The 26,165-nt window shown below is 36.7% G+C and overlaps 1 protein-coding gene across 3 annotated transcripts; it reads right to left on the bottom strand.

The window, feature by feature from the left end:
• Positions 1-13,292: 13,292 nt before the first annotated feature.
• Positions 13,293-25,533, bottom strand: LOC306844957 (transcription factor AP-2 gamma-like). 3 transcript variants are annotated; one of them, XM_079377417.1, is made up of 7 exons: positions 22,826-23,146; positions 21,071-21,526; positions 20,936-20,987; positions 18,293-18,515; positions 16,540-16,658; positions 15,296-15,437; positions 13,293-15,095 (listed from the first exon to the last, which is right to left on the bottom strand). In XM_079377417.1, the coding sequence occupies exons 1-7, from the start codon at positions 22,871-22,873 to the stop codon at positions 14,801-14,803; spliced, it is 1,335 nt and encodes a 444-aa protein (XP_079233543.1). In that variant the 5' UTR covers positions 22,874-23,146; the 3' UTR covers positions 13,293-14,800. The 3 variants fall into 3 exon arrangements, with proteins under 3 accessions (XP_079233543.1, XP_079233545.1, XP_079233544.1); XM_079377419.1 differs by lacking the exon at positions 22,826-23,146 and adding an exon at positions 25,457-25,533 and having other exon boundaries at positions 13,632-15,095; positions 21,071-21,523; XM_079377418.1 differs by having other exon boundaries at positions 13,632-15,095; positions 21,071-21,523; positions 22,826-23,026.
• Positions 25,534-26,165: the final 632 nt, after the last annotated feature.

Genomic DNA, 26,165 nt, shown 5'->3' with positions numbered 1-26,165 from the left:
CTCTTTCAATTTTAAAATCTGTAAATCCACCACAAAATTATGAATTATTATCATTTTTATTAATATTGTTGTTATTATTATTTGTCCCAGTTTCAAACTTTCAAATCTGAAATTTTAAACTATTCTTTTTTTATAGTATTGCTTTTTTATTATTAATAGGAGTGAAACATCAATTTTCATTTCAATATTCATTCATTTATTATAATAATTTATTTTTTATTTTATTTGTCAAATTTATGATTTCACCAAATAGCAAAAATAAATGATGAAATGTTGTTCTCTAATCATAATCAAAAAAGGAAAAAACAAAGATGAATTCCACTTTAAGAAAATTCTACCTCTGAAACAGAAAAGTGTGCAAAGTTGCACAGAAATGGTTAGTTGGCGTCCCATCAATAATATTAGACTAACCAGCTGTATGAATGCCTACTAGCAACTGAAAATACGCAGACTTGGCAACACAAAGCAATTGAGGAATTGACATGAAGCGTTGCGAATACAGCTGCCGAATATTGTTCTAACATCCGACAGGGACGTCTTGGGAATGTATATAAGAGCTCCAAAAATGACACTGTCCAGATGAAACCGATCACATGGATGTTTCAGTAATCTGGGCTGAATCATCACTAAGTATCTAATTCATTGTCTTGTTTTTCTAATCAAAACTCAATGTCTTTCGTAGCTTTAGATAACTTCCGGTTTTGTTGCATGTCTTGACAGAAGGCCAACATTGAGAGGTCAGTGAGTGCACTTCGATTCACGAAGTGCGCCTTTACTCACCAACTAACCATGAATAAATGCAACAGACCTTGACGGGATGAGAAAAAGAAAAGGAAAGAAAGAATAAGGGGGAAAAACATACAAGTGGCAGTTTTCATTTCAGAGAACAGAGAGCCTGTCCTTGATTAACATCTCACCTAACGCCACGTATTTTGGAAACATCCGCTAACATTTGTATTCTCTGGTTCTGTAAATCCTTTCAGTAAATTAAGAGGAATTAAGGGCTTTGTTTCTCTCATGCTGCCTTTAAAGGGTTACACATCTCGCCTTATTAAAGGTACTGTGCAAATTCAGCAAAACATGTCACAGCTTGACACGTTCAGACCTGAACTCTCTCACGGGCCGCATACTTCTGCTGCTATTGAGGACGCTACATGTTAAATACTGAGTATAATCATGTGAGAACTAGATCATACTTTCTGATGAAAACGTGATCTGATCAACACCCCCCCACACACACAGTGTTAGGGTGTTGTGGGCGGCTGCCAGGGCGTTACCGCATGTTTTATCATCCACCAGAAAAAAATAATAAAACAAGCATAAAGCAAGACCCAATATCTTCTTGTTTTGCTTCAAAAGTAGATATACTTTTTATTCAATCATATTAGAAAACAAAGACAAAACTCCTGCACTTATTGTAATGCAACTTGGAAGACAAACTACAACAATAAGCAATAGTGGAATACAGTCTCTGCAACTGTTCACTGGAAATCATAAACAATAGCATGTCTTTCCTCACAGTGTTTGTCACTACCACCCAAAAATGTGATTTCCCAATAGCTGATCTGCTTCTTGCTCTGAAACATCTGCCAAGAAGCAGCACACCTTGTTCTTATGTGTGCTTCCCAGCCCATGATGCCTCTGAATGAGTGAGTCATTGCATCTGTACAGTTGGATTTGTTTCTCACACCCAAGACAATGACAAACCATCACAACATGAAAGGAGTCAAGTTCTAATTTATCTGCGATAAAGAGAAAACACACACACACACACATACATACCTGTGAAAGATGCATTGGGAGGGACTCTTGCAAACCGGATTTTCTGGTCTTCTTGCCTCTCTTCGCCGCAGTACCTGTTATATTCATAGTAACTGTCTTAAAGATCAACTGAGCTGCTGTGACAGTGGCACACAAAAAGAGAGAATGATTTGTCTGACAACTGATGTGTGCTTACATTGCTCAATGAGGAGAACCAGAAATGTTTTCAACACATTTGCTTTGAAAGACGTGATAATTCGCTGAAAAAATGACACTTTGGCATCATTTACTCACCCTCACTCACGTCGAACCAGTCCTTCTTTTCTGTGAAAGGAGAACGCAGAACGGCTGATCTTCTGTTCATCATTCAACAAAAGTAGAAAGAGATTTATAAAGTTCAGAGTTCGAGAGACTTCCAGGAGCTTTCGGTTAATGTTTCATTGAAGTCTTGTCTCCGAATAGATGAGTCAAATTAATCTGTTGTCATTCTGTCAGAATTGTTGCCATACGCAAGCTTCAAAGCGCGACTAAAATGTTCAAAGTAAAAGTCTGCAACGATCATTTAAAAGAGTAAATCTTTCAATAGACAATCAGCGCGACAAAGTTGCACGCGAGCAACAGCAACGCAACACGATCCCTGATGTGCGATTCGCGAACAAATGACTCTTATGAATCGGTTCATTTAATTGACTCAGTAAAAAGATTTTACTTAAAAAAAAAAAAAAAAAAAAACTAACTTGATTAAAGCCACATATTTATTTTTGTTGTAATAAAAAACATTTTAAAAATTCCAAAAATAATAATAAAAATACCTGAACTGACGTGCCCTTTTTATTTATTTATTTTATTTATTCATTTATTATTGTTATTATTCTTAATGATGATGTATTCTTTGTTACTACTAATTGTCATATTTTATACACAATAAACAGATTGTTTAACATTATTTGTTATTTGGACAATTAATTCAGTTTTTTTCACAAAAAAAAAAAAAAATTTGATTATTATTTAGCAAGGTCAGGTTCAGTTTAACAGATTGTAAAACTTATGTAGCGCAAATATGACTAAAGGGACACCAGTAAATTATTAAACGACTTCTAATGAACTGTATTTGAGCAATTCTGTAATTTGTGAAATAAAAAAAAAGTAGGCTAATTTGGCCCTGATACAGTAATAATGTGTATCGCAGCTCATATCGTTTAATCTTGGGAGATTTTAATGAGAAATGTTTGAGTTTTGTATCTTGTCTAAACTGAGAACAGCTGGAGACATTTCCAAGATAACTGTTTTGCTTGGTTTACATTTTCTTTACAATCTGCTCATCTCTTTCTCACTCATGTCTGTGTATCTGTTTTTCCCATGTGTTTGTTTTGTTCGTCAGATACAGCCGTATCTATTTGCAGAAGTGTTTGTGTCAGCAGACTTTGTGTGCAACAGTCATGCTTGTTTAGCCGTGTGAAGTGAGATCGGACAGGTGCATGCTGGTTGAAGCACAAATAAGTGAGAACAAGCCTGCGTCCGGCGTGCCAGTCTACTCTACAGTAACATTCACCGTACAGCTGCTCGATTTCGCTTTCTTTCTCCCCATTACATTCCAGCATATTTAATAGGGAGTTGAATTTCAAAACATTGAGAATATCAGTGAACCACAAATTGGCTTCCCAGATGTTTAGTCTATTCACTCAGCAATGCATTTGTTTTAAAGGACTAGTTCACCCAAGAATGAAAATTCAGTCATCATTCACTCACCCTCACGTCATCCCTTTGTATTTTTCTTTCTAATGAGAAAAAAAAGTGAAATATTATACGATGCTAATGACTTGGAATAAAGTGCACAAACTACATGGACTATATATATTATATATTATTATTATTTTACTGTATAGGAAATGGCCTTTTAGAGATTCTTCAAAATATCTTTGTGTTTTATGCTAAAAAAACCATGCATTTTCTTTTAATTTTTATTTATTTATTCACTTATTCATTATCGTTATTAGTCACTCTTTCGTTCTAGAAAATAGGAGTTTAGAAATTCTTCAAAATATCAAGAAAGCCATGCGGGTTTGGAATGACGTGATGATGACAGAATTTTAATTCTGGCTGAAATATTCCATTAAAAATTGAAACAGCAGTCTCGCCCTCATCCACACACACACATACACACACAGGGCAGGATGGAGTACCATTCTGATAGATCTGATAAAGGATTTGCTCTTTCCCTTCATTGTTATTTAAAGACGGGAACTTTCTGACAAGGTGGCATAGACAGATTTCAACAGCATGCAGCTCCTTCTGCCAGAAATCTTTACCCTGGAATGTGGCCTGATACAAAGTCAAACAGCACCTAAACAAAAGCCAAACAAAGCCAGAGTAAACACGGTACATCTATGGTATAGTTCACCTCCAGCAAATACATTTATAGGCATCATCTTGTCATGCCGAATGTATTTAGGGTTATTTTCCACTGCCTATAAATATACTTTGCGTTTACTTGTTTTACATTGTGGTTTGAAAAAGATGGGCTTGGTACTCCACAAGACTGGTACTGTCTATCTTCACTACCACTGACCTACAGGGACCGTTCAGCATGTAATCAAGTTCTGAATCTGAACCAAAATGTCAATTGCATTCCTATCCTGCACGGCAGTTATTCACATTTTTATTACAGTTCGGCCTAAAAATAATTTTTTTTGGACCATTACCGCCTATAAAACATGAACATTCCACTACAACACTCCATGATGTAACTTATCACAGAATTTCAATTTTTTGTGTTGGTTTCAATTTGAATTTTCAAATCGAACATTCTCTTGTTTTAAAACGCAAACGTGATACTGCAGCTACAGTCATCCTCCCTCTTTCCATCCAGTTTTGTGCTAAAAACAAGCCCGGACAGCTAACACCCCCCCCAGATAAACACATACAGGAAATGAGTGTGGTTGAGCCATGATTCACCCTAGACTGGAAACACTTAATGTCTGTAAGATTCATTCCAGGTTTTAGACAAAGTGTGGCATTTTTACTGCACCAGATGACATTTTTTAGTGGTTATTTGTTGTTTTTGTTTATTGTGAGAGCTTGAAGGAAAGAGCCCTACTTTTTTAAGTCACTGCTAATTTTGGTATTCACATGAGTGCATTTAAACTGTGCGGTTCTCGAAGGAAACTTCAACGCTTCCCATTAGAAAGTGGAGAAATGAATGGATTTTACTTAATGGACGCTCTGCTCTGGCCTCGATGAATGAGAATTGTGGAAAAATTGGAACACAGAATGACAAAACAATTGTATCTAGACACGGATAATATTACATGTAAAACAAATTAAGACTTGATAATGGCGTGTTTCAGATAAGATTGCAACTCAAATTTACATTTTTGTAAATATTTAAGGATTTTATATCTATATTGATTGATTGATTTATATCTACACTGAAAAAAACTAATTAGTAGTGCTGTCAAACGATTAATTGTGATTAATCACATCCAAAATAAAAGTTTTTGTTTACATAATATATGAGTGTATATTTATTATGTATATATAAAGACATATATTTAGAAAATATTTACATGTATTTACATGTATATACTATTCAAATAAATAATTTGATATATAAATATATTTAATATATAAACGTAAAAAATGTTTAAATATATATGCATGTGTGTGTATTTATATATCCATAAGTATACACAGTACACACACATAATGTAAACAAAAACTTTTATTTTGGAATCGATTAATCGCAATTAATCATTTGATACTTATTAGTGTAAAAACATTTTTTTTTGTATTTTTTGCTAATATTATTATTGCAAACAGCAAGTGAGATTGACTTAAACATGAAATTTTGTTTTATTTACAACTTATTTTGCAATTTGAAAAAAGTAAAAAAAAAAAAAAGAATAAAAAAGGAAAAAAGAAAGAAAAAGCAAGTAACACATTGAATAAAACATGAAATTTTTATTTCATGACAGTTTTCTTGTTTATTGTAAAAATTATTTTTTTAAACATCTCGTTTATACAAAAAAACCTAACTAAACAAAAAAAACAACAACAGTGAGCTTTGAAATAAAAACAATAAAAGCTATAAATTCTTTATCTGGAAACCTTTATCAGTAAACCTGAATTTGTTCACATCAAGGCGTTTAGATCTATCTATTAGCAATTCCTCACATGCTAATTTTAGTCTATTCTGCTTTGTGTCTCTGTCTTTTTCACATAACTAGTTCCAAATTTGCGTGTTATCAGTATGAAAGCAGAAGGCCTTGAGACCTTTTTTTAGCCAAGTTAGACAGCTGGTTGAAGATGGCAGAACGAGTAATGAGTTTTACCTTTTGCTGAACCATAAAGACTGGTCTACGCCTTTAGGCGCTGTGCCTCACTCTTTTTGTCTTTCTTAATCTCTCTCTTTCTCTCTCTCATAGTTTCCAATACAGCCTTCCATACGGTGCTTACCGCAGGATCTCGTTCCTTGTACCTGGCTTAGTGAGTTAGCTCAGTAATCTCCAGGTCAACTTGACATGCATCCTGATTTTCAACTGTTTTATGAAAGCTGAATGTCTGGCTTATACATCTATAACCAGACCTGCTCATCATCAGACATTTCAGAAGCTGCTTTAAACATAAATCTTAAAAATATGGATACAATCACCTAGGAATAGTTCAACCAAAAATGAAAATGTCATCACCTTCAGGCCATTCAAGATGTAGATTAGATTAGAGTCATTAGATTTGGAGAAATGTAGCATTGCATCACTTGCTCACCAATGGATGCTCTGCAGTGAATGGGTGCCGTCAGAATGAGAGTCCAAACAGCTGATAAAAACATCACAATAATCCACACCACTCCAGTCCATCAGTTAGCGTCTTGTGAAGCCAAAAAAAACATTTTATTTCTGACGGCACCCATTCACTGGAGGGGATCCATTGGTGAGCAAGTGATGGAATGCTAAATTTCTCCAAATCTGTTCTGATGAAGAAAAAAACTGATCTACATTTTGGATGGCCCGTGATGCCCATCAGCAATTTTTCATTTGTGGGTGAGCTATTCCTTTAATGGTTAAAGTCAATTAACTGAAGATCTGATGCATATTGCACGCTGGAAATAATTTCCTCAACTTTACAGTTTACTCAGCAAATAAAATGCATGGCACACAAAAATATAATGGCTGATTAATTGTAACTTCTGAGTAAAAACAACAACAAAAAAAGAGCAAATTCAAAGCAAACTTTTTTAAATGTATGTAAATATTTCTTCAACTCCTTCCACCATCTTGCATGAATTGGGTTTTAGAAGACAACAAGATGTTGCTGCCTACATTTTGGACCATCTTTCATCTTGGATACGTGCCAGAGTTATTGTGTTTCAGTTAATAATCTTCAAAGCCTAAAAAAAAAAAAAAAGCCAAACGTTGCAGATGTCAACGTTTTGCATGACAACAGAGCTTTGCCAGTTATAATCCAAGCCAAGTAACTCCCTTAAATATGGGAATTTCCATGTTAGGGCACATTTAGCCAGGATTATTCATATCATCATATTCTTAAGGATCAAAATGAAGACACTTTTAGCAGTTGCAGTTTCACATCTGTTACGGTTATTGTAAATAAACCACAAAGTGTTTTTCCAGCACAACCCGAACCAACTTACACCTGTATCTCGACTGGGAGCTTTGCCACGTGTTTGCTGCCAAGATGGAGAGTTCTGGTGAAATGCAAAGCAAACTTTAACCGAACTAGACACATGAAGATGGATTTATTTTACATTTGTTGCAAGAGTTGTTTTAGAGTCAGAGGTTCCTCAATACAAGAGCAAAATGTCCATGTATCTTATTATCAGTTTGACTGTGCTTTTAGAAAGCATGTGATCAAAATGACCCACAGAAAGGGTTTTAATTTCTCAATCAGTTGTAATAATGACTCTTTAAAATCTCAATAACATCTATTGAGCCTGATAATGTCTTCTGAGCTTTAAAAGAGCAACCTGAGAAATCAAATCTGAATCTGTCCGCCGTGAATACATGGCACAAAGACTCATCTAACACCTATAAACTTCTAGCTTGTGCAATAATGTTGATAGTGGTGCAATTATGGTCTTTAACAACCCGTTTGGTTTGGTTCCTCGAAGCCTTTTCAAACTCATGTGGAAAATGAGATTGGTTTTAGAGATGGTGAGATAATGAGAGGTGTCATGTTATCTGAGTCACGGCGGGTCAAATCAAGAAGGAGAAATACTGCGTCCCATGCTGGGATGAGCAGGGTGTGTTCGGGAGGGTGTGCTCTGGACGTCCTATTTAAAACCCGATTCCACCCACAGGAAGTCAAAACAAAAGCTTGGAAGGAGGGGCTTAAAACACATATATAATGAACAGTTATAAATGCACACATTAGATATGAAACATTGTAAAAGCGTTTTTAAACAACATTCCAGTAACCAAAGGCGTTGGAATACAAAGCAGAGAACACATGGTTACTGTTGCAATTCTGATGTGTTTGTTGGAAGAGGAAACCAAATTGGATCACTTGTGTAAAAAAAGTGGAAAAAAAATATTTTCTTAAATAATTTTTAAATAAATATGGATGTAATAGGGTTTTAAAAATATATTTAAAAATAAAAAAATATATATTTTTAATTTTATGCAACATTCATTGATTTGCTGGAAGGCATATGTAAATAGGTGCTAACTATAGACCTGTTTTGCATAAAGCTTTAACCAAAAAAAAAAAAAAAAGCTAATTGGGATTGCACAACTTGGATTGCGAAAGTATCTCTAGACACACTTTTCTTAAAATGAAAAAAAGCTCTACTGTTAATACAATACACAAATATAATATAATACATATACTGTATATTACTACTGTGTATATGTGTAATCTCATGCTCACCAAGGCTACATTTACTTGACTGAAAATATAATAAAAACAGAAATATTGTGAAATAATTTTAGAATTTAAAATAACTGCTTTCTATCTGAATATATTTTAAAATAAAAATTATTCAAATGATGCAAAGCTGAATTTTCAGCATCATTACTCCAGTCTTCAGAGTCACATGATCCTTCAGAAATCATTCTAATATACTGATTTTCTGCTCAAGAAACATTTCTGATTATTATCAATGTTGAAATCAGTTGTGCCGCTTCATATTTTTGTGGAAACTGTGATACATTTAAATTTTCAGGATTCTTTGGTGATTAGAAAGTTCAAAATAACTGTACTTATTTGAAACAGAAATCTTAAATATCTTTAATACCACTTTTGATCAACTTAACGTGTCCTTGCTAAAAATATATATATATATTAATTTCTTCGACAACATCTTTTGAACTGTAAAAGAAGTGTAAACAACTGAACTCGATGAATCATTATTCACAAAGGACATGTACATTTTCCAAAAGGGAGTCAAAGTGATCATCAAAATAAAGGATCAACGTGCATCAATGACAGGTGGTTTACTAACAGTCATTCACATCGTCCTGTCCATCACTTAATCTTAAATAAGCATCATGAGAATCAACCATATGGTGGAGCTAACAATGCTGGATTAACACCAACCGTCCAATCAATACAATCTGACTGCTTTGCAACAAGACTGGATGTCAATAGTTCAACTGATAAAACAGAGAAAATACATCTCAAATTTGGAGTGGACAAAACATAGCTTGTAAAAAGGAGACTATTGAACAGACTTACTGTACACACACCCCCATGGCCTTGTTTTTGTGCATCAAATTTAAGACAATTAGAGACAATTCCTTACAACAAGAGAGGGTTTTTGTAGGAAAGAACGAACAAAGTACTCTTAGAAAACAGAAATCCCTTGCATCTGATAATGGCTTCAAGGCTGGCCAGGGAATTCAGCCAGGTTGTTTTGATTAGCGCTGTTTAGTGCATTATAGGAGAATAAACAGGACTAGCTGTGTATTGTTAGGCGGGACAGATGCTTTTAATTAAGCTGGATATGTCTTGTGAGCCGTGGAGTAATTTCTTGCACAGGAAAGTAGGTAATGGCCGTTTCTGAGAAAGCGAGAGCCATCTTGCCGTCTCCGTCGGTGTGACGGAGCAGACGCTTCCCGCAGAAACACGGACATCTGCTGTCTGCCATGGAGGGGTGAGGGGGCCGCGGCTTCGTTAGCGATAGCGCAGGCTAATTGGCGGTATGTGTTGTGATGGAGGGAGGGAGAGAGGGGGTGTTTGGGAGACGCAGGCAGACCATCGCATTCCCACAGAACGCTCAAAGAAAGAAGAAGGAGAAGGAGGGTCATTTCATGATAGCTTACACGATCCATAACTCCCCCATAATACCCAACATGCGTCACTGTGCAGTATTTTTGACCTTTATTACTTGCTACTAATATAATTAACATGAAAACAATCACGCATCAGGGAGAAAGTAAAAAAAGATGTATGTGTCCATTAGATTATTAATTTAAAAAATAAATGAAACAAAAATGGTTTAAAAAATATTTAAATTTGTTTTGTCTTTAAATAAACCCACACTACCCAAGTAATGCTACAATTTACTCCATTATCAGGAAGCGGTAACAGACACCATTGTGTACTATTTTGGTCTCCAATGATTTATTACTAATAAAATTAACAACAAAACATAATTTGTATATTATTTGTATCTTTAAAACAATGAATGAATTAAAAATTATTTTACAAATAATTATAATAATTGATTTACAACAAATTTTCAAATAACTTTTTTTTTTATTATTCGCCAATAAGTTTGTCCACCTCTTGGTTATTTAAAAAAAAATACTTAAAATGTAGGCTGTTGTAAAAATAAATAAATAAAATGGAAAGTCATATTTTAATGAACAATTCTAAATCTTTCATGCATTTTCTGTTAGATCATTATGTTTTAATATTTTTCCAAAAACAAAAAACACTTAACAAGTGACACTGAAATTACTCCGATATCTGTTCAAGTTTTGCTTTAGGGTTCGCCCTAGGGTTAGTAACGATAAAGAGTTGTCTGTAGTTCCCATTAGTCTGTAATTGGTCACCAAACAAAGATTCCCTTCCAAAACACAAATACAGAAGTTTAAAGAAAGTAAAATCTGGCGCGACTGGGACTGTTCTTTGAGATCGACCCCCATCAGTGTCTGTATTTCCTCCCTGGAAGCTTCTGCTTCACCCAAACATGCAGAAGAATGCCTCCTCGTCTGTAATTTAAATTCATTCCCAGCATTTTCTGCAGGAATTCTTTGTTGTTCCTGCCCCCCGTTAAACGCACACACATCCCTCCCTCCAACGACTTTTATGTTCCCATTATTTGGCTTCCTCATACCAGCAAGAAACCCCTCGGCTTGGCTCTCGCAAACCATCTGTACGACGACATCCAAGTCAAACATGTGCTGCTAATGTTCTCAACACAAGGGCTTATTCGGAAACATCTTTCTGAATGAGTACACAACAACATCCATGCGCTGGAATTACAAACTCCATTTAAAGCGAGCGTCTTAAAAAGCGGTTGCAGTGGTTTGGCGTTTCTGTTTCCATCAGTGTCACTGCTAATGACTGCTAACGCAAACCAGACTGTGACACGTCTTTTTGCAGAAATGCAAAAATGGAAATGTGTTACAAAACTAAGTAGGTTATTATTAGAAGAGATTCTCCGAAATATATAAATAGCCTCAGGATTCAAGAAATAAAAGCATGCCAGCACACAGCAGCGCCAATTTAAACACAAAAATACAATGCTACGAGTTTATTCAAGCACAGACAACAAATGTAGCATTAGCAAGTCAACATTTATGTGTTTGAGAATAGATTTGTTTTCTTTATGTGCAGAAAGAAAAAAGCTCTGCAGTCATCCGGAAGCATATTTTCTGCTATTGCCTTTGACCTGCGTTAGCATAGGTCATCTAATCAAGGGTTGCAAGAAACCTAGATTTGGCCTTAAACAAATAAGCTTTGCACATCTTAATAAGGATATTTGCATATATTAAGAGTAATTTATGCAAAACCAGAGCTGAGATGCTGTTAATGTTAGCTTAGCATAGCAACACGGCTTCTTAGAGAGGCCCAATGCCTTTGGCTATTTGGCTAATTAAATTTCATTTTATTCAGGTATTGATTTGATAAATAATATGAAATATTAAGGTTAAGATATTGCTATTATTAACTACATCTAGACCATTAAAGGAAATTCTGTCATCATTTACTCACCCACATGTTTCTGTCTTCTACTAAACACAAAAGAAGATATTCTGAAGAATGTTGGTAACCTGTTAAGTCAATAAACTGTTAGGTTGCCAACATTTTACAAAATATATATTCTTTTGAGTTCAACAGCTGAAAGAAATTCATACAGGTTTGGAACACCTTGAGGTGAACGATTCCTTTAAGTGTAAGGACTGATTTAATTGTTTATATGTTTATGTAAATTTAATATTAAAACAAAACCCTGAAATTTTGAATAATATTTTAACAGTTTTTTTTGTTCATGCATTGAAAGTCGTTGGAACAAAACAACATTGGACCCCATTGACTTTTTTGGTCTGATGCATTTTTCCGCAGAAGAAAGAAATGCAAAGAAGTTTGAAATAACACAAAGGTAAATTATGAAAAACATCTCATTTTCAGGGGGGCGATTATTAGTGGTTAGTGATTTGAACAAATCCTTTACCTGAAGTAATGGACTTATCAAATGGATTTTTGACTTGTCCCAGTGGTTTGCAATGGTTTAGAGCAAGCATTGTTGCGCCAAATTTTGCACTGGACAAAATGTAATAATCTATTAAGGATTTAATATGAAGACAAACATTGTAATTATTGAACAGAGCTGTATCAGAGTCTGGGCCTCATGTTTGTCTCCATATGTTTTTAATTATATCAGTTGCCATTTTCAGAGTTGGCTTGCAGCCAGTGTAAACAAGCACAATGCATCCTCAGGAAAAGCGTCTTAAAGAGATGCAATATTTTTCCAGCACATCTCATCACGGGACATTCGAAGTGTGTGTTGATGTGGGTGTATGTCTTTCTGCGTCCGCATTTCACACCGATCAACACCTTTCAGGTACAAGAGGAAGTTCTGCCACCAACACCTACAGCCGACCATCAAAGCAGGTCCATCAAAGTTGCAGTGTCTCAACTTACAGCCTTGTGCAGGAAAAGAATCCGAGTAAGTGGAGGCGGTTACAGCCAACTGTGGGCGCACGGCAAAACCACAAATCTGGTCCAACAGGTTCTGAGGGAGAAGCTCACACTTGCTCTACTGTCAGTTCAGTTGCATGAGTCAGTCACTCAACAGAGACAAACACGCACACTTGCTCACACACACCTGCGATTTCACTGCATATGAGAAATTGGGAGCGTTTGCTGTGAGAACGAGACAAGATAGTTTTGATAAGGAGATGCGATAGTTGCATCTGTATAGCGGCATATCAGCCATTTGAATCTTGAGGTTTAAACAAAGTGAGATCTACATGCTAACTTAGGCTATGAATAAACCGTTTCGCAACCGACCACATGGTGCATTAATAATAAAGTGGCACGGTAAATAAAACAGAAAACCATCAGGTCAATATTCTCTCATGGCTTTGTTTATCTCTTCTCAACAGTCCTGTCACTTCATTTGAAACCGCACAGCGAGTTTCACAGTAGAGCATTTAAATATGAAAAGAGCGATACGGAAACTTCACACACATTAATGTTGTCCTGTCACGCCAATTTGCGAGATAAGCATGGTTATGAAAAGAGAGGAACTGTCTGTTTCGAGCAAGTGAGTAGCACAAACATTCAAAGAGTAATCCAGGTACAAGACAGGTGTTCAATAGGGTGAAAGCCCACTCTTCTTTTCCCGAGGAAAGCCTTCATTTGACCTGCTTTGTGCAATGATGACCACTACTCTTCTTTCTGTGAGCATTGCTGACATTTATTTTAAAAAGGAATCTTTATACACATGAATTGGCCATGTTCGACATGCCTCACTGGCAGGGCACGCGTGTAGTGAAGTGTACAACTCAACATCATAAAAGGGGAGTCTTGGCAGACGCAAATCAAGAGTGTTGAGTTTTTATTCCTACAGCAATATTACACAATTCTATAAAGAATATCGATCCCGTAGCCTAACCACTATATGATAAAAAAACAAACCCCTTTATAAAAGATTAACATCTTTTTTTTTTTTAAAGTGGAACCAAACACCATAATTGTACCAATATTTACAAATCCCATTAAATTACAACATAAATTAGAAAATATTTACATTTGGGGAAAGACAAATGGAACATTTAACTTCTAGTCTGACGTAAATGCATCAAAAAGATGAACAACAAGGATGTACGCTCATACGAAACCGAACATGAACACACACCCAACCGTATGATATTTGATTTGATCGTGGTAACTTAATCAAAAACTTAATTGTTCTTAAAATTTTAATTTAAGCCAAATACATCTTGAGCATTTCTCGTATAGAAGAATCCACTGATCAGTGGATAAAAGGTCGTTTAGAAATCATGTACACTCATACACACAAAACAGTCACTCATGCCAACAACACTCCCACAAAGAGAAGAACAATAACACTGCGTCCAATGAAGTCAAGCATAGAACAAGTTATAATGTCTCAAACATAATCACATCCTTGGTCCATTGGGAGGTCAGCACCAAGGAGGAGGACACGGAGAAACCCAACTTCCTCCTCCCAGATTGGTAGCGAAAGAAAATGGTTAAAATCCACGTCAACTCTTGAAATGGTGTCTTTGGGAAACTCAACAACTTCCTCTTTGCAGTTCCCCTCTGAGAGACAACTTCCTGATGACCGTTTGAATCGTCGCTCGATAAAGAACTGTCTCGACTAAGGATAGGCTTTGAAATGTGTTTGTGGAGGAGAAAGTGCTGGAAGACCAAGACGTGAACCAAGAGGGCTTCGAGTTTAAGCTTAATCTTGATGTGGGAAAACAAAGCAGAACGGAAACAGAATCGACAACTACGACGACGAAGAGGAGTCAGGTCAGGAAAAACGTCATTCCGCTACAAAAACGGTTGTTGCGTTCAAATGGTCCGATCGAGTTCGACCTCAGCCTCACTTTCTGTGTTTGTCCATCTTGTCTACTTTGTTGGAGCCGTCGGAAGAGACCTGCGAGGAGTCTCCGGCCGAACTCACGTACATTTTGTCCACCTGCTTGAGTGCCTCATTGAGGTAGTTTTGCAGCGAGGTCATGGCCGCACAGATGGCCGGAGAGCCGAAGCCGTGGGTGATGAGGCCGAAGTGAGTCAGGCAGCTTTGAATCCCTGGCTCGAGAATGGGAGCCGGCCTAGAGTTTCCCAGAGGAGATCGGTCCTGAGTCAGCAAGTCGGTGAACTCCTTACAGATTTGCCTGAAAGATTAGATGACCAGTTAAAGTATTAAACCATAAAGCAGAGATTTCAGAAGCCTGTTCTGCTTAGGTGGAAACACCCTCAGAAGCAGGGGGACTCGTTTCCAGACTGATGACTGCTTAATGGCTCCATCAAAATGGGCTTGGCCACCCTAACCTTAATGGGATTGGGATTTATGTGAAATGGGATGGTTACTCACTTGGCTGCCAAAAGCATGGTTTTGCGAGAGTTGATCTCATTGCGTTCTACGTGCGGTCGGCCGAGGTACTCCGCGATGGCCTTGGCGGGAAACTCTGTCTCACAGACGTAGCCAAAATCTCTCGCCAGGTGTACGGCCTCACCTGCAGACAGGATCAGATGAGAATCAGGTGACTCACGCAGCATATGACTGCTCCGCAAAGATGAGTCACTGTCGGATCCATCGCCTTGGAAATGACTCGAAATGGCATCATGAAAATAATCGTATCCTGTCTACGCTGAGATGAGTTCAGATGAATAGACTCTCTTTTGCGGACGGCGGTGGTCACACTGCCTTTCTTTAATGAGCCTTTGTAGCTGAAGGCGTCTAACGGTCCCCTAGACCCAACAGGCTCTTATTGATAGACTAGCACATTATTCACAGTCGTCGTCTTTAAGGTCAGTCTCTCCTCTTGGCTAGCGAACATGTGATAACAAGCCCTAATTCAGCTTTGAAGGTCTGTAAATAACTACGCCTTCTAGTCATGCTCCTGCTTCAGACCCATGCTCCCATTAGTGGTGAGAATGGTGACATTAAAAGAGAAAGCTAAAAGTATTCTGCATCGCTTCTGGTGCTAGTTAACTCTGATCTTTGCACTAATGTCTCTGTGACTCATTGGTTAGCTATACTCATGCAAAAAGGTGCACATGAAATGTCAAGAAATTACAGATTGACAATACATGAGTAGTGATAACATAGACGAGCTTTGCATGTGATCGCAAAGTCTTTTGGCTTTGTATTAAACTAATATCACTAGTTCTCTAGATGTTCCACTGGAATTTAGATGCTAGACTTTCGACAGAACAAAAAGTGGCCCGGTAGCAAGTTCACTACGTTCAGACCTCAAAAAAAAAAAATCAAGCCAAAGCATTTGTTTTAGCATTTAGCACATTCCGTGTTGTTGCATTTAAACCAATTTAGACAGATTTAGTGCAACAAGACTTTTAAAATCAAAACAGATTTCGTCATACACCAAGTGATTTTTTTTTCAGCATCTACCATTGACTTGTTCAGACTGTAAATCGGGGTAAATGTCGTGTTGTGTATTTCAGTCTTTAACATCCACTTTTCAGTCTAGAACTTCATGACATTCTCCACAGATTTTGCTGTTGCAATGACTGAAATATGCTAATGTCCTTAGCATTTATGCTCAAATTAATTTTACAGTAACAATAGTGGAAAAGTAACGGACATAAAGTGCTTACCTTCCACCAGAGCAGTGAGTAAGGTGACGTTAGCGGCCTTTCTGCGACCCGCCGGCAAGTTCAGTCCAATTTTATCCAGTTTTTCCCTCAAGGATCGGCCGCCATTCTTTGACTTTGCCCTTTATAATAAAATTAACAGTGAGTGTCATTAGTGACCTTTTGCTAAACCAGCCAATGCTAGGTTAGAAACGGTTGCCATCAGTCATATTATCAGACGTGTTTTTGTACGTTTCCTAGAAAACCCAGATGGACATGAAGTGTTTTTTTTTTTCTTTCACTTTTCCAAATCTTAAAAAATTTAGCATGAGCACATGTTCAGAAAGTTGCACTTTTTACTGAAATCTCCAGTTAATTCCAACAACATGTTCTGATCAAGCAGCAGTAACCAGGAGAGCAGAGCTTAGTGAAGGCTTAATTACTGCAGGTGAAACACATGGATTTTATTTGTTTTGTTTGTGTTATATGACTTAGAGGCCAATATGGAAAGAGGTTTTGGGCCCAGATTCACATGGATAAATAGGCTCATGAAATAAAATGATGTCACAGCTCAAGTGTTTAAAATGCATCGTAACAAAAAACGCATACAAGCGCAGACAAAATCCCCACTTGCTGTTTGGGCCTCTGTGATATGCATGACTAGAGTTGTGGCCTGGCATCACCCTTCACATGTGGGGTAAGGGATTGTTAGCAGGAGGCATGAGTAAGTGTCCCCTTTTTCCGTCCGACACCTCCCCCTCTCAGCGGCTTGTGCTAAATGACCTACTTAACGAATATCAATGTGTTTGTGGCTGACACATGGGAACAGAAAAAAATTCCCAGTAATAAGGGGCAATGAGATTAGACTGTATTTGATGATGTGTTTGATGACATCTTTCCCCCCCAACACTGCACATGTTGGCATATGGGTCAAAGGGTCAAATTAATATCAGCATCATCTCATCAATACACACACAAATGGATGAACCTGCATAGATTGATAAACACACACATTTAACTCTTTGTTTCCATCGATTGGTAAATGCGAGAGGGGGAATCTCACAAAAACATTCGAGTTTCATTTCAACCCAAAATCAAGAGACAAAACATAAGAAATTACATTTTGCTGAAATAAAAAGAAGATTTTTTAAGACCATTCAGATTTTGTTTTTTTCATTTTGGCTAACTTTGCATGAAAATAAAGTACATTTTTCCATCAATGTATACTTTTGAGAGTTTCACCATTCTTGATATTCTCAAATGTGATGCTTATAAGGTTTGTTCACTTGCACAGACAATTTTTTTTTCCGTGTACTACTGTAAAATGACTAATAAAACAATTATTTTTATATTTAATTGATACATTATTTTTGTACATTATGGTAATGAAAATGTGTGTTACTAATGAAAATTATTCCACCAGAGTATTATTCAATGATATTTAAAATAGGCTTTAGATTTGGGGTGAAATATGACCTGGGCATGTTGTTGACTGATTTCATGATAATCATCCAACCTTTTTTATTTGCTGAAGTCTTATATGTAAATATAGTACACTGTAAAACAACTTGTTGTTTTTTTGAAGTTGCAAATAGAGTGAAGATTATTGGAGAATGTTTTACAAGAAAACACGATTTCAGTTTTTCTACTTTGTAAGTGTGAAATGTACTAGCAACTTCTGAGTGAACATTTTTTGTACAGTACATAATTTTTTTTCAGTGAATTTATATTGCCACATTAACATATTTTCAAATATGAATGTACAATAGCTGCTCACCTGCGTAATACTCCTCCGAGCAGGGAAGCGTTTAGACACTCCGGTGGGGACAAGCGTCTCTGAACTTCTGCAACAGTTACTTTGTACTTGGAAGTGGAGCTGAGAAGTGAGAGTCGACCAGGTACTGAACAGAAGACTTCAGTGGGATTTGACACCATTCCCAGCAGGGACTCTTTCTGATAGGGAATCCCAAACGGGCTTCCCTTCGGCAGAGACACCGGACCTGGAGATGAGAAATATATCGGTCAATCAAACAGCTCCAGAAATAAAGGAGCTTCTTAAGTAAAACAGTCTGTTTCAACACAATTGAGCACCAACTATGTCTCAGATGTTTCACTGAAAATACTTTAGGATGTATAAAAATAATATTCATTACCAGTACAAAGCTATAAAAATAAGACAGCTCAGACCATTTGATCTTGGGAGAATTTGATGAGAAATATTTGAGATAAGGAAGCTCTGATTTTGATTGCACTCACTTTTTTTTACAAGGAAGTTGAACTGAGTGTAAGCAGAAAACACAAGTCACCACTTTGTTTAGAAAAATAGTGAATATTTTCAGACGCATTTGCAAAGTAGAAGCTGGCATGGTATAGATGAAGATGGAATAAATTCGAGCCAAACATGTGACATACATTTTGATATGAACCAGAATTGGACAGAGCAGTCATCTATGCTATAATCATGTTGACTAAAATATTGGCAGACATTAATTCAGCAAGTCACTTTGGTGACTCGAAAGAAAATCTAAATTACTGACTGACTGAAATAAATGCCAGAATCTGTCAGTCAACTCCTGACCACAACATAATACAGACGCTGCAAACAAACACACCTAATTATACTGCAGGAAAGGGTGAAGACCACCAAACAATCTCAAAAATATAGACTCTGAAACTGATTTTTTTTTTTTTTTTGCTGTGAAACATGCTGCATTAGTGCATCTTCAACTCTCCTCCTTACAATTTGTTTTATTTGAAAGGTTTAAATCTCAAACATAGGACAAAACTTAAGTTAATTAATCAGTGTTTCTCAACTGATGGGCTCTGATATATGCTTATTATAAAATGCAACTAAATATGTGACCATCACAGCAAAATAAATAGGAATATCAACTTGGTTGGAGAATTTTTTTTTTATAATGGAAAGATCATGGGTCCAACTCAATTAAACTCATGCATTGGTAACTTGGCAGAAGCTATCAAATTAAACAGATATCAAAATGCATGCATTCAACCTCAAAAATCATGAACAAAACCAAACAAAATAAAAGAAGGTTACTAAATTGCTTTAAACAAACACTGTAATGCTACTCCGTTGCAAATGTAAAGACGTTCTTGTTTACTTTTGCATGCTACACAGTTTTAGTGCTGAATTGGGTTGATGTAACATCCTGAAGGGTACTAAAGCAAAACCTGTTGAAACCCAATGATACAAACCCTTCATTTCAGCAGCTAGTAATCGCACAAAACAAACAGACGTTCAAAACTGTCTTTTGGTTTTGCTTATTTAAGACAATTTCATGTCACAGCATAGGACTGAACAAAATACCCATGCATGTTTAAAAGCAGCCACACCCCAACTAGAGTTGATTCTTGTCTCCTTGTGCGTGTTTGTGTCTGTGTAGTGGGGCAGAATTGCGTTCTGACAGTGCTGATTCAAAAGACTAAAAAGCAGGCCTAGGCCTCCTCTCTCTGAGCAAACACACCATTTTAAGGATTGCCCAACATCTACAACTTTGGCTGGTCTGCCATTTTGAGAGGAATCCTTTCTTTGGCTTTCCATTCATACTGACAGAGTGGCAGAATGCTCCGTGGATCAATGCCAGATTAGTTAAATGGACCACATGACCAAAAGGATTAGCGATATATGTATGAACCAGCACCACCTCAACTCCGCCCACCTAAACCGTTGGCTCGGACAAGCCGAAATCTGGAGCCTGACAAATCTGGAGCCAGCAAAGGTGCAAGATTTTAGTCTTTAACATAAGCAGATCAATTCCTTCTAAAGACCTGGGTCAATATAACATATAAAAGACAAGCTGCATACGTTTAATGCAAAATGATTCCGCTTGAAAGAATCATGATACATTATAGTTCTAAAACACAATCATATTTATTCATAACATGCATCACAAAATTATAGAAGATTCATTCAATTTGAAAAGTCCTGAAATGCTACATATCATATAAAATTGTTTTAAATAGGCCTAGCATTTTGTAATCCTCACACTTCATAATTATTATGCATAATGAGCTCATATTATTTGGGAGACTACATGGCTTTTTTCTACCTTCGTTTGGCACGCTCAAGGAACATTTCATGTAAAAGGTGATAAACACAATTTTTTTTTAAATTTGTACAAAAAACAACTCAAATCATAGAGTGATTTCCCACTGTTTTTGTCCAATTCAAAATTACTATAAAATAATATGTTTTTTATTGTGGTTATTATTAAATATATTACACAAAATAAATATATATTTAATAATGCTATTGTGCTGTAAAGAGTAATACAATATTTTTTAATTTATTTTAATGCAAAATTGCAATACTCATATTCACATCCTATTTCCCATTTAAATTTGAACCTAAAAAATAACCTGAAGATAATTTTTGTTAGAAAATAGAAATGCAACCAACCTTTTTTGATGACTGTATGATCAGGAATTACAATACTGTGATCACCGTCTTGCTGCAAGAAAGAACCAGGAAATGCATCACTATCCATGTAATCCCAAATAAATAATTATGAAATTATTAATCACATCAACTCACCTGAACATCATCCAATCCGTGGCCTATATCGTGCAAACCGATGTTATCACCTATGGAATCGATTCCATGAATGTGTGGAGGCAGCAGCTCCGGTCTCCTAAAACCGTCTCGCCGCATCCCGGACGAGCCCCCTTCCAGGCCCAGAATGGGGCTGACGAGTCCGCTGCGGCCGTGGGACCCGATGGCCTCTTGACCTTGCCGTCCGGGCCATGACTGTTGCTGATTAGATGCTGCAGAGTGGTGTATTTGGTTGACACTAAACGGGTCCAGGTGGGAGTACTGGTCACCGGGTTGGGTGTACGGAAGAGGCTGGTAAGGGGGAGGGAAGTACGGTGGCTGGAAGTCCGAGCTGGCGGAGTGCGAGAGGGACGGTTGCGGGCTGTAGAGGTGTTGGCTCAACGTGGGAATGTGAGGTAAACGGGGGTTTCCGTTGCTGCTAACATCATGTCTTTCCTGCTGAAATAGAGAGTGCATCACTTTGAAACCATGCACACAACAAAGAGTTAATTTGATTTTTGCCACATTCTGATCACAAGAATACCTCTGGAGAAAAAGCATCTGACAAATGCATAAGTATAAATGCCTAAATTTGGAAAATGTGCAATTAATATCGGAGTTAAATAAAAATTAAAATATTTTTCAAATCTAAATGGCAAAATCCTGCTTTTTCCTGAACATGGCACAATTCTCAAGGATAGTTAACAAATCATAAACATTTTCATGCAAATTAAAAACTGAACTCTGTACGTTCTTTAGTTTATCATGAACAATATAATGCAAGCTCAAAAACCTTAGAATAAAATTCAAAACTTTAATGTGTTGGCTAAACGCGCTTTTGTTCATTTAACTCTATGTATTCAGTCACATCGAACGCATTTGGCCTGTTCATTTAGATGTTATCACATGCAACGCATATGTAAGGTTACCAAACAAACATTTTTACGAAGTCATTTGTTCTCTTTTTAATTCAGCATCAACTGCTCGTCGGTGTTCAGCTCTTGGGTGAACTGTATAGTGTGCATTCATGACTCCTATTGTCTGGCAAAGTTGCTTGATAGTTACTGTCACCAGAGACATATGAATAACAATGAGCGACGGGCTTAACTGAGACCACATGAATTACACTTGAGAGTTTTCGCCTATATTCATACTAAAACCGATATTTGAAACAATCGAGCTTGTGCTAGTGGAGAACAGGCTGCTGCGCCTAAATCAAATTCACCTTTTTTTAATTAAAACGATGTGCAATAATTGTGTCTTGAAGTAAACTGCATTAATACTATTATTGTCATTACTATTATTATTTTATTACAGCCTACTTAGCCTATTACCGGCTGAACTAATTTGTAAGAATAAATATTATTATAGGCTACATGTTTTTTTTAGTAAATTCTTATGAAAATATACTAAATGTATACATTAGCCTAAGTAAAATAGGCTATTTTTCACATCTATTATTTAAACGAACGCAATTTGGTCGTCACATATTTTGTTTATTTGCGAAAGATGAAATTTAAAATATCTAATTAAAAATAGAGGCATATTTTGCACAATAAGAATGAAACATTTACAGCAAGCGTATCTAGTTAACTTCGTATAACTCACTTTGCATATTATTTGGGAATAGAACAATACTGAATTTCCATATTTTAAATTATAAAGAGACAATGCATGCGTTTAATTCTCAATAAAATCTGCTCTTCAACCAGATGTCTGCACATGAGAAGCGCGCTTGGGTTCGCTTCTTCCCCTTACCTCGCAGTCATCTTCATACTTCACGTTATCTGCTAATTTCCACAACATCTTGTCTTTGCAGCGCGTGATCTCAGACGAGTGTATCTGTGCTGATGTCTGTTTGCGGTCTAGAATATAATCCAGAGAGTCCGGCGCGCGCCGCGCAGAAGTGAAGCATCAACTCAGTGTTGAAGGAGGAGGATGAATGAAGAGAAACTCATGCAAGTTCTTGCGCGAAACGAATTGGGGGGTTCCGGTCCAAACAGAAGCACTCCACTCCCTCTGAAGGACAACAGAGCGGCTCAGGCTCGACTCACTGACTCTCTTTGGACTCTCTACTATATTTGCATGAGACAGCGGTGGGCGGGGACCTACTGCGCGCTGGCTACGTCAGAGCGAAGAACCTGCTGCTGATTGGCTACTGTCAGAACAACGGACCAATCGCGGAACTGTCCGTCTGTTCAAGTCAAGTCACCTTTATTTATAGAGCGCTTTTAACGAACTGCACAATATCAAAAAAGACAGACAGACAGATAGTTGTTAATTGGAGTGCAAAAATTGGACAAACGAAAACATTTGTAATTTTCCACTAATTTTGAATGCTGATTATATACGTTGTAAAGAAAACAAACGCAGTAGCCTAAATTATGGTAAAAGCAATAAATAATTATAACGACTTCACTAATAATTTTAGACTACAGATCAACTGTATATTTTATATAATAGTGTATTTTAAGCGTTTTCGCTTAACTAGCTTAAAATAGAAAATGTATTAAAATGCATTATAATAACACCAATAATAAATCTAATAATAATAGCAAAATATTTTAAAGTGGAAAATATCTGCATTTGAGATTTAAAAATGCGTAAACAAAGAGATATCAAGAGAGAGAGGAAAAAAAGACTTAATCCCGGTTTAGACTCGTCTGTCTGCTAATGCAGGTGAATTAAATGTATTGTTGGTCAAAGCACCTGCGGCTCGAGCTGGACTGAGATAAATGAAGCGCACGAGCGAGTTTGATTCCTCTGTGATCTGAATGAAGTTATAGTTTCACACTCTCAGACTCTACTGTAACCCCGAGGGAGAAACATCTGGTTATGAAACCTCGCAAGCAAAACATCCACTCAGGCAATAATTAAATGCATGAAGACAAGAATTATTTTTTAGGCCTATTCTCGTTTTGCGTCGTTTCTGCAAAACGGAATCAGAGTGATTTAATAACTGTCTGATGAATCATCAGTGTGAGATAGTTATTAATTGTAGGCAGAGAATGTTTTATTTCAGCTCAAAACTCATCGTCTGAAATAATTAAGAATAAGTGAACGGAATCAGCAAATAGTTAAGTAGGGTGTAATAATTTATTGGACTTGTCTCAAAAATAAGGAATAAATTAGTAAAAATCGTAATAATTAGACGGATTATTTGATTTCGTTATAAATAAAGAAATAAATAACTGAGGCGCATTTCAAGAAAACAATCCGTGATCATGCAGGACACAAGAAGGCCTACAAGCTATAGAAAAATATAATATAGGCTACATGCTGTGTTTAATTATTTATTTAATAACACATAGGCTAACAATATCGTGTGTTGTTTTTATTAGTGTGACTGGAATGGTTGTAACTCTCTTTGCTTTGAAGCCTGTAGCTCTGTGTTTTTCCGTCATACCTTTATATATTTTTCCATTTATCTGATACAAATTTAAGTAATTTTGAAATATACAACTGTGTAATGCAGGTTGTAACATTAAGAGAAAAAAGGGATGAAAAAAATAATACAAATCAGTTTAAATTTTGTACATGAGTTATTGTTTTAAACTAACTTCAGAATTATTGTACGACCACCTTAACCACGACCACATTTAATTTTAAGCAATGCAATTAATAAATGCGCACGTAGGCTATTATAAAATATCAAACAGTTGCATAATAACAATTAAAAATGTGTTTGCGTGCATGCATAGCCTATCATCGAAACAAATGTGTAGCCAACACGACACACTGGAACTATCATCGTCTGATCAAACATCTTTTAGGTGGAAGCTGAATAGGTCAAATTTAAGAAGATAATCTGCTGAACACGGATTGATGCATAAATCATAACCAATGAGTTCAATGTTGCAGTTCTTTTTAAACTATTTATTCAGTCTGTATGCTATATTATTTTTACAGAGACGTATGACCTCACGTGGTGCTCACTTATGATTTCAGTAACTCATTTTAATTGGTTAAATTGCTGGATGTTAAAATACTCAACAATTCTCGTCTCGTGTTGTAAATTTGACAGTGATAAAGCGCATGCTTTTTCCTTCAAAAAGGCGTCTGCTAAATTCATAAAATCTAATAAAACTGCTAAGTGCTTTTAAATGTTCAGACAGGTGTTGAGTTTCACCCGAAGAAATAAAACCAGTGCAATAATTATTTGTTATTGTTTTATTATTACAATTATTGTAAATAGCTGTTGTTGTTATTATTACCCTGCTTCCTTTAAGATGTGCATTCTGCAAACGCAAGCAAAAGTTCAGGCACCAGTTTACATGAGTTTAAGGCCTTTAACAAAATGCATCGGTAATTGACAAATTCCAAAAAAGAAAAGAAAAATCATTTTTTCCTTTTGGCATCAATAGCAATAAGACTGTAATGAAAACGTACCCGCCAGTCCAGCCTCTCCAGCAGCGACATCTGCGTCAGCTGTTCAGTCCCACTGTGAAGCAGCTAATGCTCTCATCAGCCGCGCTCGCGCCGCTCATACACCTGGTTGCGCAGGGCACGCAGAGCGCATGCGCAGACTCTCAGAACACCTGAACGGGGGCCGCTGCATTCCGATGGATGAGGATGATTAGTCATCGCTTCAGCTCTGTGGAGCAGCACACTATTTCACAACGGCGCTTTAATTAAAGAAACGTCCACGATAATTAAAAGTCAAGACAAGTCAAGACGATCTAAAGAATTCACACACACACACACACACACACACACACACTTCCCCAGTGCGTTTTCATGTAAGAAAGGCTGTACCAATTAGGATGTTTTAGAGCGTAAGTGTACAACTTGTATTTGAAGTTATATTACACAATTACCAGATATTTCAATATTTTCTATGACGGTGGGAACCTTGAATATATTATTAAGTGATGGTACTGAAAAGCTTTTAAAAAGCCTTGGAGGTTTAATTTCGCCTGCAAGACTTGTATCTTTTCAAGTTTTTAAGTATAAATTATGCCTTAATAGGAACAGCTTCTTCAGCTGGCATTCCATGTTCCACATGCATCAAATTCTGCTACCGTGAGTAATGCAATTCATTTTCAGTTTGACATCCCAAGCATGCAGGCTAGCTATTTCACAAGCCTTCTCACGCACA

The sequence above is a fragment of the Barbus barbus genome, assembly GCF_936440315.1.
Source record: "Barbus barbus genome assembly, chromosome: 25".
In the NCBI taxonomy this organism is placed as follows: domain Eukaryota; kingdom Metazoa; phylum Chordata; class Actinopteri; order Cypriniformes; family Cyprinidae; genus Barbus; species Barbus barbus.
This window is presented reverse-complemented; position numbering and strand designations above follow the sequence as displayed.

Coding starts and splice junctions, on each gene's coding strand:
- LOC306844957 (XM_079377417.1), bottom strand. CDS start 22,873: ATGTTGTGGAAATTAGCAGATAACGTGAAGTATGAAGATGACTGCGAG. Junction 15,438..16,539: donor ACTCACTGCTCTGGTGGAAG/GTAAGCACTTTA, acceptor TCCTGTCTGCAG/GTGAGGCCGTACACCTGGCG. Junction 15,096..15,295: donor ACCATGCTTTTGGCAGCCAA/GTGAGTAACCAT, acceptor CTAATCTTTCAG/GCAAATCTGTAAGGAGTTCA.